The following is a 14,132-nucleotide window of genomic DNA, read 5'->3' on the forward strand; positions in this document are numbered from 1 at the left end:
ATTTCACCTTAGGATCAATAGTAGTTGTGTGTGTTGATAGAATTTAAACAATAGAATTGTCCTATATCTATATATATGTTTGGTACACATGTTCTACCCTGTGTTACCAGCAGTATTTGAGCAAGAAAAATCTCCAAAATCTAATTTAAGAGGTTATCACTAAATCATTTAAAACAGAGGGACTCCCATGACTTTAATAATGTCTTTCACAGAAAGATCCTTGTCATATTATTGGCAGCATTAGATCCAAACAGTGTGTATGATATTATCTCCTTTATTATGTAAGGCTACATATACTATTCAGGTCAGGCGCTTTGGGTTGCATAATTTTTGCTTTTCACGCTCATGCCACTGATTTTGATGTCTTTACAGCTCTATCAGTTTATTGTAGCAAACCTTGCTTAGTTTACTCACAAGCTTTCATATTTTATGCGGCTTCTCCTTAAAGATACCCTCTCTCTCTTTCACACACAGACTTACATTAAGCAAGAGACCAGCTGGTCCTGAATCATTCTGACATCTGCATACAGCGTTCAGGGACTCACGTTGCTATATTGGGAGAGGCTAAGCCGAACTTACCCTAACCCACTCTCAGCCTGTCTGCGGTGTGCTTGAGACTGCCTGTAACTGCACCTTTAATAGATGTCTTGTACAGAGATTTTGTCTCTTCACAGAATGTACGTCAGCAGGAACTCAGGGAACAGAGCCTCAGAGACAAATTTATTTAAATAACTGCAATAATGAAAACATCTATTGAACCTACAGTACATATTTTAAATGTTTGTACAAAAATATGTTTTTTTTTCAGCCAAAACATAACACATGATTATTATTATCGTTATACAGGGCAGTAATTAAGACTAAATCTGAGCATGCTGTATCTCCTGTACATGTTATATAAATATTTACAGTCATTCAACATGAATGCATTGTCATCACCATGAGCAGGCTCGATTTGTTTTTTTCTATACTACTACTGTATATATTTTCCCAGTCTCACCAATTCAACCATACATTTCAGTATCATCAAAAGATCGCCTCTATTAACTGTCAGTTTTATCTGTACCTTAGGGGTAAAAACACTGTCATGTTGTAATCCTTCACCTGGTCACTTCATCTACAGTAGCACTATAGCTGCAGTAGAAGTCAATGGATATCCATATAAAACTGTTTCACACATAGCAGTAATGCAGCCTCTGATGTTTTCTTAGAAACATGTTATCTGCAAACAGGACAAAACAATAATTTTAGTTGTATCCAAAACACTTAGAATTCAAATTAAGATTGAAGCTTAGAAGAAAATCACTAAACAAGATATTTTTCCTCTGAAACAACTGGAATCTGGATTTTGAAGAAATTAAATACTCTCAAACCAACACTGCTTTAAAATGCTTGTTGAAATTAATGTATTTATTTTGAACTCTTTCTGCATTAGTCTGTCATGCCCCATTAACTCTGAGTTAGATTTTGCTTGCTCATGGACTGATCTGTCATTGCAATTTTACAGCTCTGTGTCATGTCTGCTTCATCACTCCACATACACAGCTAATCCTGAATGTTTTGTTTTTTTGTTTTTTACCTCATCCCTCCCTGTTGGGCTGTCCTCACCACCCTCCTTCTCTCTCTCCCTCCCTCCCTCTCTCTGTGGTGTCTCCTGTTCCTGCTCTTCTTTAGTTCCTGCATGTGTTTCCATTTGCCGACTCCTAAGCCTCGTCCTCGCACCCTTGACGGCCTCTTCTCCAACCAAAGTGAATCGCAGTACTCCTCCAGAGATCCAAAAGGTGAGCTCATCACTCTCAGGTAGTCTTTATATCGCTGACGAGACTCTCCACCATGTCGTAGCTCCACCATGGAGTCTTCACTGGGCTTTGGCTTTCCGTCCAGTTGACCATGTGTTACAAGTTGTAGGGTGAGATGGAGGAGAGTGTGTGTAAAATGTGTGTGCTCTTGAGCTACGCAGACATACACACCAGCATCAGAGGCGTGAAGGGAGCGAATCAAAAGACCTCGATCAGTGTGAACAACACGATCATCCAACCTGACCTGGAGAAAGATGCAAATAAAGAGTAAAACTAGCACACAATACAACACAAAATTATCTGAAATATTCCTTTCTTAAATTAAAGATTCAAAGCTTAAGGACAAAACAACCACAAAATTTGTATCTCCGTACCCCCAATCAATCAGTCAGGCTGGCTGCACATTACAAAACCCCCACTCGATACCTCCCACCCTGTTTACACACATACATTTTCATGCCTGATTTGTATCCAAGGTGCGTTAAACATGGTAATGACCCCTGAAACAGGAAGCATATTGAATTGGGTGTGGTGAGTGTCACCAACAGCTTGGGGGGCCAGAGGTCATTATGTGGTGTGGAGAGATTTTTAGATGCGTGATGAGTGTAAGCAGTAAGCAAAGGCAAAGAAGGGTGTTTGGAAAAAGGTTTGTGTGTGTGTGTGTGTGTGTGCTTGTGGGGGAGTGCATGTGCTTGTTGTTAAGGTGTAAGGGTAAGTAGCGTGCTAATGTTTATGGTCCCCTCTTTTCATTTAGCATCCACCGTGATTCATCAGGTGGCATGGCTGCTGTCACGGCCTAAGACAACACAGCTGTGTTCAGATAACAGTCAAAGAGCACGAGAATGTGTGTCCAGACTGTGTGTGTCCGTGCATGTGTGGATGCTTCAAAAGCATACCTCCCACAGCCCTGCTCCGACCCCCCAGAGGTGTAACTGATAAGACAGCTACAGAAGGAGGCCCAGGCATAAACTTCATGTAGAAAACCATGAAAATTTGCCAATGTGTGCCAGTGTGTGTGTGTGTTTTCTCATTTTCTTCTACATATGAGCATCTGTGTATGTATGTATGTGTATGCGTGTGGCTCTGTGGTGGTTTATAGGTCTGACACTGATGATGTGTTGTCCAGGCACAGGCAGATCTACTAGTACCACAGACTTACTAGTTTGTCTCCCATCACATTCTTCTTTGCTGGCACACCTGACTAAATAACCAAAACACATGGCATATATATATATATATATATATATATATATATATATAGAGAGAGAGAGAGAGAGAGAGAGAGAGAGAGAGAGAGAGAGAGAAAGAGAAAGAGAGAGAGAGTGAAAATGTAAAAACTCAATCAGTATTTATGTGTTTATTTATGTGCCTGTTAAGCTGCTTCCCTCTACCATCCAAAATCAAGGCATCTGTGGCTAAATGTCAATGCCAGACATTTAAATTCACACAGATGGCCTGTCTTTACTTGTGTGTCTGTGTGTGCATGGGTCTGTGTGCATCTGGGCATCTGATTGAGCCAACTAACTCCTGCAAAGAGCAGCAATGCAGTTTATTGTACAGAGATCTGGGTTTACAGAGACACTTCGATACATTTTTGTGTGTGTGAGCAAGTGTGCGTGTAGAGTAACAGATTTTAATAGTCTCTTAAATGAATCACAACTGTGAGAAGGTATTTTCTATGTTTCAGTATCAGGTGCAGAACTTCCCATGCTTTCAGGAAGGTTGTGCATTGTTCTAATTAACACTGTGAATGAAATTCAGCATCATCCATTCTTTTCTTATTACTAATTTTCTAATGAGCCAGCATTCCAGGCTCCAGGAGGTGAATTCACACACAGGAATAAACAGACACATCTACGCACGCAGACACAAACATGCTGTGAGAAAGACACAGAAATCTCTTCCAGCTCACATCTTTAATAGATGATTTTTATGAGGGAATAAGAGGAAGGAGTGTGTGAATGAGTGAATGAGGAGAGTAAGTGTTGGAGTGGGCTGCAGGTGCTGTGAGCAGCTGGTCGAGGATGCCTCTTTCAAAACCCATCAGGAGGCAGAGGGTGGAGAGAAACACAGAAGGGAAGAGACTGTGGGAAATCATGGAGACGACATGAAAAGTATGAGGAAACAAAGTAGTTGGAGTAAAAAGCGTGAAGGCAGGAAGTGAGGAGAGATTAAGGTGGGGTTGATGAGGGAGGCTGAGGGACAGGAGAGGAGAAGGGATGACAGACAGGGGGAAACAGAGTGGGAAGAAAAGCAAAGGGAGTGAGAGGTTGGTATGAGCCAGATACTTCAGACATCACCTGCTCCAACACTACATGGCCAGCTGTGAGTGGAGGTACACCACCTTTTACCACATGCTTTTACATCCCCAAAGCCTGCTACACTAAAAGAGGGAACACTGGATCAGAATCAGAGTTTTGTTCACACTGCTGTTAAAAAGAAAAAAAAAAAAAAAAACACACACACATCTTGTGCATTTGAGTGTGTGCTATTAAGGCCACCGCAGAGCTGTGTGATAAATTGATCCTGAAACTGGAATGTTCTTTCTCAGCAATGACAAATTTTAGGTGTCTGGATTTAGTTTGTACAATGCAGCTAATCAGGCAGATTTTTTTTTTTTTGTAGATTTTTTTGTGCTTGACACAGCTGCCAGTAAACACAGCATTACCAGTGGGTGGTAAGGAGAGAAAAAATAAACAAGAAAAACAAGAACTGGAACTGAAAAGAACAAAAGTGACAGTGACAGTGAAGTCATGTTAGACTTCAGAGGAGAGGAAATTATTGACCAAAAAGGTCAAATAGCTTCAATTACAAGGCAGCTCTTTGAGTGTCTTCAAAGTAACAAGGCTCAGACAAAGACACTCTGAAATAACATGCTGGCTCAAACTAAGACACAGACACACAACTATCCTCTTGGGAAAAAAAGTACACAGTGTGAGTGTGTTTCTTTTTCTTCCAGCATGGCGTTGTTAAGTTGAAGCATTACTGGGGTCCAGCAAAGACAACAATCAATTATGTGCCTAATCATAGATATTGCCCCACATGACTAGGAAGCAAACAGTGCAAAAATAAATAAATAATCGCATTTACTTATTTCATTAGGATATGTTGCCTGTGAGCATAATGGAGACAGACAACTTATTCTTTGTAAGGACACCAAAGAGGCAACTTATGTAAAGGTTTTTGCTGAAGAGCCTCCCCTTAGTTGAATTATTATTTAAACATTGTATCAGAACGATTGTCTGTATTAGGCTGCCAGTAGGTCTCTCTACGTTTACACTGGCAGAGAAAATACTGAGATAAAATTTCAGTCACCTAGAAAAGAATTCATGTGCATATTCCAACACATCCAAACTTCTTGGACACTTTGCCATTATAAACACCACATAACTCGCCATTAATTCATCATATTCTGCACATTCGGTTGTATTTTTTTAGCTTCTGTGTCTATCACATGACAATCCTGAGGGAGGAAGAACTCCTGCATTCACTCCTTCATCACTTTGTCTAGCGTACAATAGGTCACATATCATTGCACGCCTAGACACACAAACACAGAAAACACCCCATTGTGTTCATTACCCCAAAACACATGGCTGTCCCTAGGGAGCGCTCTGTTATGATTTCTGCTGTAGGGGATCATAAAGAAGCACGCACATGCACACAGACACACATATATCCACACACAAAGCCAAAAACACAGGGCTTTCTGCTGTGCAGGCCTATAAAGGAACACATGGGTCTTAAGTGGCCTCTGCACCTGTCATTGTGTTTACATTCACCCCTGAGAGTGAAGACAGGGGACCAGTTGTGGGTGTAAATAAGTGCAGTGGGAAGTAGGGACAGATGAAGAATGAGGGGTTGGAGTGGTAAACTGGCCACTTGCAAGGGGTGGAAGAAGGTTTGTATGTTTGGATAGGGGAGGGAAGGGCACTGAGGTGCTGAGTAAGCAGGTCTCTGTTGTCTCATTCAGGAGACAAGTGTCATCATCAATGAGATCCTTTCCACACCTCAAATACAAACACATTATCTCTCTGTCCCTGTACGTCTCTCTCGGCCCACCATCCTGTCTCCCAGGATCAGTTTCTGCACTCTGTCACCAACTAGTCCATCGCTTGTTGAGTTTTTAACTATAACCCTAGTTTTAGTTTAAGACCTGTGTGAAGTCGGCATGTTGTACAAGTTCCATGTGTATTTGTTGTTTTATGAGGCAGCGCTGTCAAGAATCTATTGTCTCTCTTGAATAGCCTACAGTGGCCAATGGGGAAAAACAGTTGCATTCCAGCACAAATACTTGGCTCCTCAATGAGAAATGAAAAAAAAAAGGTTAAATGCAGGGTAAAATGAAATTCTCATCTTCCTTGTCTTGTCAATTTTTATATGAGATAGATGATGTCCCATCCCCATCCCCTAGGGTCAGTCTGGTTTGAGTCATTCCTCACCTTCCTCAAAAACTGAAGAGCTGCTGAAAATTTCAAAAAGCCCTGGATGCTCATAAACATCAATAATGACCTTATTTAAGGAACCAGTGAGACCCTGAATTGCTCCCTTACTAGCAATAATTCCACAACGGATGTGACTTTTGGGTATTCAACCCGGCATATAAGTTGTGAACAGTAACATCATGATTCAAACGCTGTTTTTACCCTCCCCAACATGAGCAGAGCCTGCAGGGATGTGATTTGTGGCCCAAACAGCAATTGATGGGTTCAAGACTCAGACCTCAGAGCCAGTGAGACAGAAGTCAAGTATGGTGTTTTTGAATGCTTTGAAGTACTTATGTAAGAAACCTCCCTGCTTTGTGACCTGGCATGAAAAAATGTAACCCCTGAAGTACAGTAAACTCAAGAAAAACAAAAACAAGACCCACCTTTAGACTCAGAGAGAATATGGGGTAAAAGAAAAGGCAGGAAGGTAAAAATGATTTGTACGTCAGTGTCTGGGTGGTGTGTGTGTGTACACGTGTGTGGGTGAGTGCACTCTCTAACCTCCTCCCTGCGTTCAGATCCAGGTCTCTGTATGTACCACCGGATCTGGGCCTGTTGAGATTTGGGGATACACTCAAGGAAGGTGGAGTTGCTTTGCACCCCAAAGAGAACTCTCTCTTCCACCCGTCCCCCACCAAGACCTAAAAAAAAAACAGGACTGTTATTGATCTAAGAATCTTTTCAGTGGTTCTGAAAAGGGTATATCAAGCTCATTTCCACTAGTGCCTGCTTAAGTGATTCATTAATAAGTTGACAGAGAAAGAAACGCACTTTCTTTCAAAGAGAGATATGGAATGAACTACTAGGAGAACAAAGTCTACATACTGTCTTCTGTGTCCCAGCACTGACTGGCAGGGTCTCCATGCTTGATGTCCTGTCTCCTGGCTCGCCTGGAGAACAAACACATAAAGTTTATTAATATTTTTTTATATATTATTTTAATCAATATGCTTTAAGGGGCCAAATACAAAAAAAAACAAACTAAGAATATAAGGCTCATACCATACAACACTGATAGTTCGTAGTAATTTTAACAAGGTCACCTGTACAGTGTCACTGTTTCACAAATAAATAAATCCACTCATTTAGATTTAAAATGAGTCAAATGTCTAGTTTGTACTAACTGAAAAAAAAAGATTTTTCACAGGCACTTAAAATGTGATTTAAGATGACCCCTTATTACTGGTAACCTTCAGCGCCTATTCTATTCTTGAGCCCTATAGTTTATTTTAGCAATTTCTTTTATAGTCACATGCCATTTTATTCACACTAGTGCCAATTTCTGCTGTAATGTGTCTTGTTTTAAGATGTTGACATTTATTTCTAAAGTAAAAGTGAAACTGCCCCACTTCATATGCAGATAAATATTGTATTCCTACATAAACGCTACAGTAGAAATATTAGAAAGAAAAAAAAATCAGTGTCTTTGGCTTGTAGTTTGGTGTTGGGCTCCTTCAGTTTGTTTTGATTTCACCTCCTCCACCTCCTGTCAGTGCTGTGTGATGGGACATCTGTAGCCTACACTCATTGACACTGTGAGGATCAGCCTTCAAAGAGCCCCTCAGACCAAACGTAGGGCCTCCACTATTCCACAAACCATAACAACATCCCCATTGGCCATGTTATTTGGCAGTGTGATCCCTAACTGTATGATACAGAGTCTGCAGAGCCTAGATTCATGCAAGCACACAAACAACAAAAAAACACACATAGTTTTACACCTTAATGACTACACTCTAGAGCTGTGGAATGTCAGTAAAATTAATCAGCTCAGGAACCACATCTCTAATCAATGCCTCAAATGGAATAATACCATCTGGCATGGAGAAAGTGCTGAAGAGGTGAGCTGAACCAAAATAGAAAACATATTTAGCAACAACTATGAACTCCCTCTGACAGTCCCAGAATAAGGAACCAGCCTCAGGAGCACAAACACACACTTACACAAGCACACACTGTGGAGAAGTAGGGCAAGAAAGGGTCAGTTTAAAGCAGTTTATAGATGCACTTTTATCTTTTCTTTTTTTGGATCACACATATTTTCAGGTTTATTGCTATAAATCATACTAGGCCACATCAAACTGTTTTAAAAATCCTAATGGCACCGAGGCCTTAATGTGAACCAGCTCTGCATACCTGAGAGTAAATTTAAAAGTAAGTTTCAATTTGTTTTATGAGTTTTGTGCTTGAAAATACATCATGGATATTTTATCCATCTGTGTGTCGGAGTGTGCTCTCGCTGACAATGTCAGTATGTTAAAGACGGTAGCATGGCTTCCAAATGAACCTTCCACTCTACAAATCATTATAGATTTATAGATAATAAACAGAACACAATAACAAGTTACGTATATAGAGTACCTCTTAGAGGCAGGGATGTAACGTGCGCATGTGTGTCCATCCCAGGCGCAGTAGGGATCTCGTGCCAGGCAGCATTCAGCACAGGCTTGGCCATACAGGTGACATCTACTGAGTGAAACCTGTGCCAACCCCTCGCTTGAACCCACATAGAGCTGTTGCTGTAGTTCAAAACACACCACACTCTTCTTTAGGGGAGGTAAACATACAGGCAAAAAGATAAAACATTTCTAGTATGTGACAACAGGTTTGTTCTGAAAATTAAGATTTCTGTAGTGACATTTAATTTGTTTCCCCCCCCCCCCCCTTATGCATGTATTCTTTATTCAGGAAAATTTCCTCAGGTTTCCTACAGTGAAATTAAACTCAAGGATAACTGGAGGTCAAAGCATTATAATATAATAATACTCAATATCAGCACACACCTGAAGCAAACCACAGATGTCAAGACATGCCTTTGTCAGTCAGCAGTTTTCACTAGCACACTAGCAAGTGTGCACATAGAGACACACACAAACATACTGGTCAAACACTGCTGGAGATTAATGGAAGTTGTGATTGGGGTTGAAGTGTCTGTTGACACCCGTGACCCTTAGATAATGAAGCAGAAGGAGGAAAGAGAGCTAGAAAGAAATAGGGAAGCCTAAAGAGAGAGTAGAAAATGGGAAACATGAATGATTTGGGGATTAAAAACAGTATGTCTAGTGTCTGATCAGGCATGCGCACATGACTGAATGCATGTGGCACAAATAATGGCAGAGAGCAGAGAAGAAACAGAGAAGAGCGTTGGAGGAAAACGGATGAGAATGAGGGCAAACCTGTTTAGAAGACATCTCCATACTGAGGATGGGAGTGGAAGCCTGCAAAAAGTTAAACAAACAAACTTCACCAGCTTTAACACCACAATAAACACACATTGCTGGAGCACTGAGTAAAAACAACAGAACAGTTTGTTGATTAATAGCTCAGAAAAATCCACAGCGTCTCAGAGTTTATATATCAAAGGCTTGATAAGCATTTCACTGTTTGATGAGTCAACTGTCCCACTGAGAACAACTGAGGAACACTGTTTATCAAAAAGCAACACTAACTAACAATAAATGTGACTGTGACTGTGACTGTGCATGTGCGTCTGCATCTGTGGATTTGTGTGTGTAGCTGTGTTGTTCACAAAACCTGGAAAACTTGAAGTTCTTCAAGCACCACTTCCTCTGTTGACCAGTTCTCTTGAGTGATGCTCACCACCTTCAGAACTGACCCAGCATCTAAGACAGAGAGTGAGACATAAAGGTGAAGGATGTGGATAACGTGAAAACCAGTCTGTAACAGCACTGTTTTCTGAGTACTTCTAGTCCACGCACTTACATTCTTCTCAAAGGCAAAACTTTTTTAGATTTTTCTTTGTTATTGTTAACACATTAAAATGTACAAGTAAGTCAGTACTGACACCTAAGACAGGTTACTGGATCCAAGGGCAACCTTGTATTTGTTCATCTTTACAAAATCAAGACCATTAGAGCATCAGCTAAATCTGTTACAGGCAGAGGACAACTCATAGTGATCTAGTGTTCTCTGCTGGTCAGGTACAGAACTGCAAGAGAGAACTAGGTAAATGTGTGTCTCACCTGTTCCCAGGAACATGACCTCATACTGTCCATCCTCTGCTAAAACTCTGTCCACCACAATCTGAGTCAAGGTGTAGTCCACTCGCACACGTGTGAACACAGGCCGGCCAGTCAGAGGGTAGACAGAGCGATACATCAGGGGGTGGTATCGGATAAAACTGACAACCTCGTCTGGGAAGTCTTTGGTGGTCTTGATTTTTGGATCATATGTCTTGCTTGGACACTGAAGGGCAGAAAAAAAACAGGTTAATCTAATGCAAAATTTGCCCCTTTTTTTCAATGTTCCTTTTCAGCAAGAGCTGACCAGCTCACTTCACTAATTTGCAGGTACATGTCTCCCTCTGGTGGTCAAATAAAAAACTACAAGAGTCAAAGCACATCTGGAACATCTGTAACACCCCCCCTCCCCCCATTAACTTTTTTTAAAAGTAAATGACACAAGAAACTGATTAATATGTCAAGTGCAGATGTGAGCACACATACCCCACAGCATCTTGAACATTTCACCCTTGAATCTAATTAGGCTGTGTTTATTATTTTGTAATTAGAGTAAAAATCTGTAGCTAGGAGTGATCAAGTATGAGATCTCTATTTTTTCTCTGTGCACCCCAGTGTGCAACGTACTGTTCCAGGTCGTGGATATGGTATCTTCCCCTCATATTCTACCCATCGGTGGTCAGGCCCTTCTTTGTGAGCATAAGGTCCGTTAAACGCGGCCCTTATGTCCGCCATGCTGTACACACACACTGCTGAACCACGGAAAATGGAGCTGAGAGGGAAGTGGAAACGAGAGACTCTGTTAAAAGAGCAGGAAAGGCCACAGGTAGTGTTGATGACGTGATGAAAACTGAACTTACCTGGAGGTGGTGAAGACTGCATACACTATGGGGTTTTTGTCATCTCTTGTAGGGAGCAGAAAGATGTCCTCTGAAAGAACAAGAGGGAAGCAACATTTGTTATCTACTTTTATTGCCTTTATCTGCGCAGAAAAGATTTTGTTGCATCTCCGTCTGTATTTTTATTTACAAGGAGCAGCCACCACTGTCTACTGTGGCCACTGAAAAGCACCACTGCTGGTACACTTGGAAATTCATTCCCTTTTGTAAAATGCACTCTGAACAAAGTTTCTGGTGGATAAAACCCAATTTACTGGCCCAGATTTCGACTTTTTATTCCCACAGTCACTTACGGAGCTCATCAAAGTGTGTGTCCACTCCATCTGGTCCAGGGATTGAACACACAAGCCTGGCTTTGAGGAAGGTGGTCCATTTATTGGTCAGACTCCTCAGCCCACCCACATCATTCTGAAATACAACCACATCCATAGTCAGCACAGTGCAGCAGGCCAACATGGCCAAAAGACAACCACAATTAAAAATATACACAGTCTGACAGTCTAAAGAGAACCTCCCTATTAAACTTAGTTGGTGCACTAACTGTAAGTGGTATAGAGGAGACCGTTATGGTTCAACACACACAAAAACACACTTGTGTTTAAGAGACCAAAAAAAAATGTAAGCACTTAATGAGGATGTTTCACAATGGTGATAATCTTCAAAGAGGACCAAAGTGAAGTGTCCTCATTGCTTTTACATGCAGGGAAAAACACACTTGCAGATAATGAAAGGGAAGGACAAATACAAAGACCAAAAGAGAGGGATACCCTAGAGAGAAAGAAAAAGAGAGGGCTGTAATCCAGAGGAATCTCCTGCCAGTCTGCCTTACAGCTTACTCCCAGGTCATAAACACACTGAAAGCTTTACTCTAAGAATGTAGCAATAGACCTCCGAATACAAATAGCAAAGTGCTGTGTGGACTGGTCCCATTTGTAATGACTAATGGCACACTATCGTACACAAAAGGTTCCCAATAATGAATCTATCCTGCCTCTGTCCTCAGTCAGCTGTGCAGTGCCCATCCAAGCTTACAGTTGTTTTGACATGCTGTCAAATAGATCTTAATGGGCACTGAAACATGATATACTTCTCAAATGTCCTAAAGCATCGAACAACTGAACACAGAGAAAGGTTATACTGGCAAAAAGATTCAATTTAGGTTTGAATTTGGTAATGTGTTTCTAGAAATGGACTTCTGAATGATGACTTAAAGATCTTGTTCCAGTGGAGGCTGAATGCTCTCAGTGTACATTGCACTGGACAAAACAATTGGCCAAATTAATGTAATGTAATGATACCACATACATGCAAGCACTAACATCTAAATGAAATCTCTCCAAACCCAAAATGTGCCTCTGAGACAGCTACAAAATAAATATTTATCACCATTCTAACAAGAATACATGTAGAAATACAAACATGTAAATTTTTTAGGGTAGAAGATGACAATCAGATGGCAAAAAGATCTTTCAACTACATAGATCTTGGGGGTTATCTAGGCAGCAGCACTTTGAATGCAGAGTACAAAGGGGTTAAAAACAAGTTTTACTGCCCCTGACAGCAGCACCCTGCAACTCTTTCAAAGAACTACAAAAGAAGAATTTATCAGCAATTTATCAAAAGTTCCTGGGGGAGATAAAACCCTTTAGTGGCCAACACAAAGATCCTTATCCAGTCAGCAGAAGTTACGTCTCCTCCACACACTGTAAGGGGTCTTGTGCTCTTACTAACTACATCTCACCAACTCTAGCTTTATTTTCCAAGTGCCGTTTCTCTCATTACCAACTGAGTCTCAACATCCAACATCATGTTTGGGACTTTCTCTCTTCCATCCCCCTCTCCCTCTCTCTCCCCCTACCTTGCGATCCATCTGTCATATCCTCACCTCACCTCCCCTCCTTGCCTCTGAATACCTCCCACTTTCCTCACTCCTCTTGTGTAATATCTCACCTTGCACACACGAGCCACCCGGGACAGGATGCTCTTGTCGTTGCCTTCCCACGATACTTCACGGAAGAAAAAGTATATCTTATCATCATCTGGGTTGTAGGTGTCTGCAATGGGATGCGCAGCTATAAACCTTGCCTCTGAAGACACAGAGAGGAAAACAGAGAGAGAGGAAAGTGTGTTAAAATGTGTCAGGTAATGACTTTGCCACGCCATGCAGTCATGAAGTGGCATTAACACTACACTTAGCACATGTTTATTTACAATCTTGCTCTTTTTCTACAGAAAGGTCTGATTTATTGCCATCTCTATTTACTAGGCTAAAGCTTGGGCTGCACATAAATCTTAAACTTGTTGTACAGTTTGCTACATGGACTAATAAAGTGAATATTTAGGTTACTTTAAAAGCAGTTTTGTTTACTTTTCAATGATTTTCAGCAGTAGTGCGGCAGAGAGAGCATCCTTTTGCTGGAACACCCAGGCTCATGCATCTACCTTAATCATGTGGCCTCGGTGTTTGAACAGTATTCAGATTCTTTTATTTAAATGTAGCAATACCATGATGTAAATACTTACTTACAAGTAAGAGTATTTAAAGCAGTAGTAACTGATTCTTTTGGCCGTTTTTGGCCTGTAAACACAACATTGATATATTATCACCTTAATAAGTCGAAAAGTTGTCAATTTACACATAGAGGCAGGCACAGAGCAACATTAGCATTTACTTGGAGTTGTGCTTGTGGAAACAGGATGAATATAAGAAAAATATTCACTCTCGTTCTAGCTCCATTTTGGCCTACATCAACTCTTGAGAGAAAAATCTGACTCTTTAGTTGTTAAATCGCTAACTTCATCTTTCTGCCTTTTGATGGTGATAAGGAAGGATATACTGGGTTTATCAGAGCTTTTTTTTGGCTAAAAGCAGATGCCTGCTGTGGCTGGAAACAAGGTTGACGAGAGCAGTTTAGAGTGAACAAAAACAGTAAAGTTGTCACTAAACCAAAATGGTGAGCTGAAAGC

At 40.9% G+C, this 14,132-nt stretch overlaps 1 protein-coding gene across 2 annotated transcripts in view; it reads right to left on the minus strand.

Moving 5' to 3' along the window:
* Positions 1 to 706: 706 nt before the first annotated feature.
* The window catches only part of sema3d (sema domain, immunoglobulin domain (Ig), short basic domain, secreted, (semaphorin) 3D), a 28,907-nt gene continuing 15,481 nt past the window's right edge, over positions 707 to 14,132 (minus strand). The window contains exons 8-19 of one of the 2 annotated variants that reach the window (XM_041038094.1): positions 13,116 to 13,252; positions 11,459 to 11,573; positions 11,127 to 11,196; positions 10,894 to 11,038; positions 10,270 to 10,492; positions 9,821 to 9,909; positions 9,463 to 9,504; positions 8,648 to 8,805; positions 7,112 to 7,176; positions 6,788 to 6,927; positions 2,959 to 3,000; positions 707 to 2,043 (exon numbers count right to left, since the gene is read on the minus strand). In XM_041038094.1, coding sequence (XP_040894028.1) covers positions 1,576 to 2,043; positions 2,959 to 3,000; positions 6,788 to 6,927; positions 7,112 to 7,176; positions 8,648 to 8,805; positions 9,463 to 9,504; positions 9,821 to 9,909; positions 10,270 to 10,492; positions 10,894 to 11,038; positions 11,127 to 11,196; positions 11,459 to 11,573; positions 13,116 to 13,252 — 1,694 coding nt within the window. In that variant the 3' untranslated portion in view covers positions 707 to 1,575. The remainder of the gene's footprint in view (positions 2,044 to 2,958; positions 3,001 to 6,787; positions 6,928 to 7,111; positions 7,177 to 8,647; positions 8,806 to 9,462; positions 9,505 to 9,820; positions 9,910 to 10,269; positions 10,493 to 10,893; positions 11,039 to 11,126; positions 11,197 to 11,458; positions 11,574 to 13,115; positions 13,253 to 14,132) is intronic. The other variant, XM_041038095.1, reaches the window with a different exon arrangement.

The sequence above is a fragment of the Toxotes jaculatrix genome, chromosome 5 (assembly GCF_017976425.1).
Source record: "Toxotes jaculatrix isolate fToxJac2 chromosome 5, fToxJac2.pri, whole genome shotgun sequence".
Taxonomy (NCBI): Eukaryota; Metazoa; Chordata; class Actinopteri; family Toxotidae; genus Toxotes; species Toxotes jaculatrix.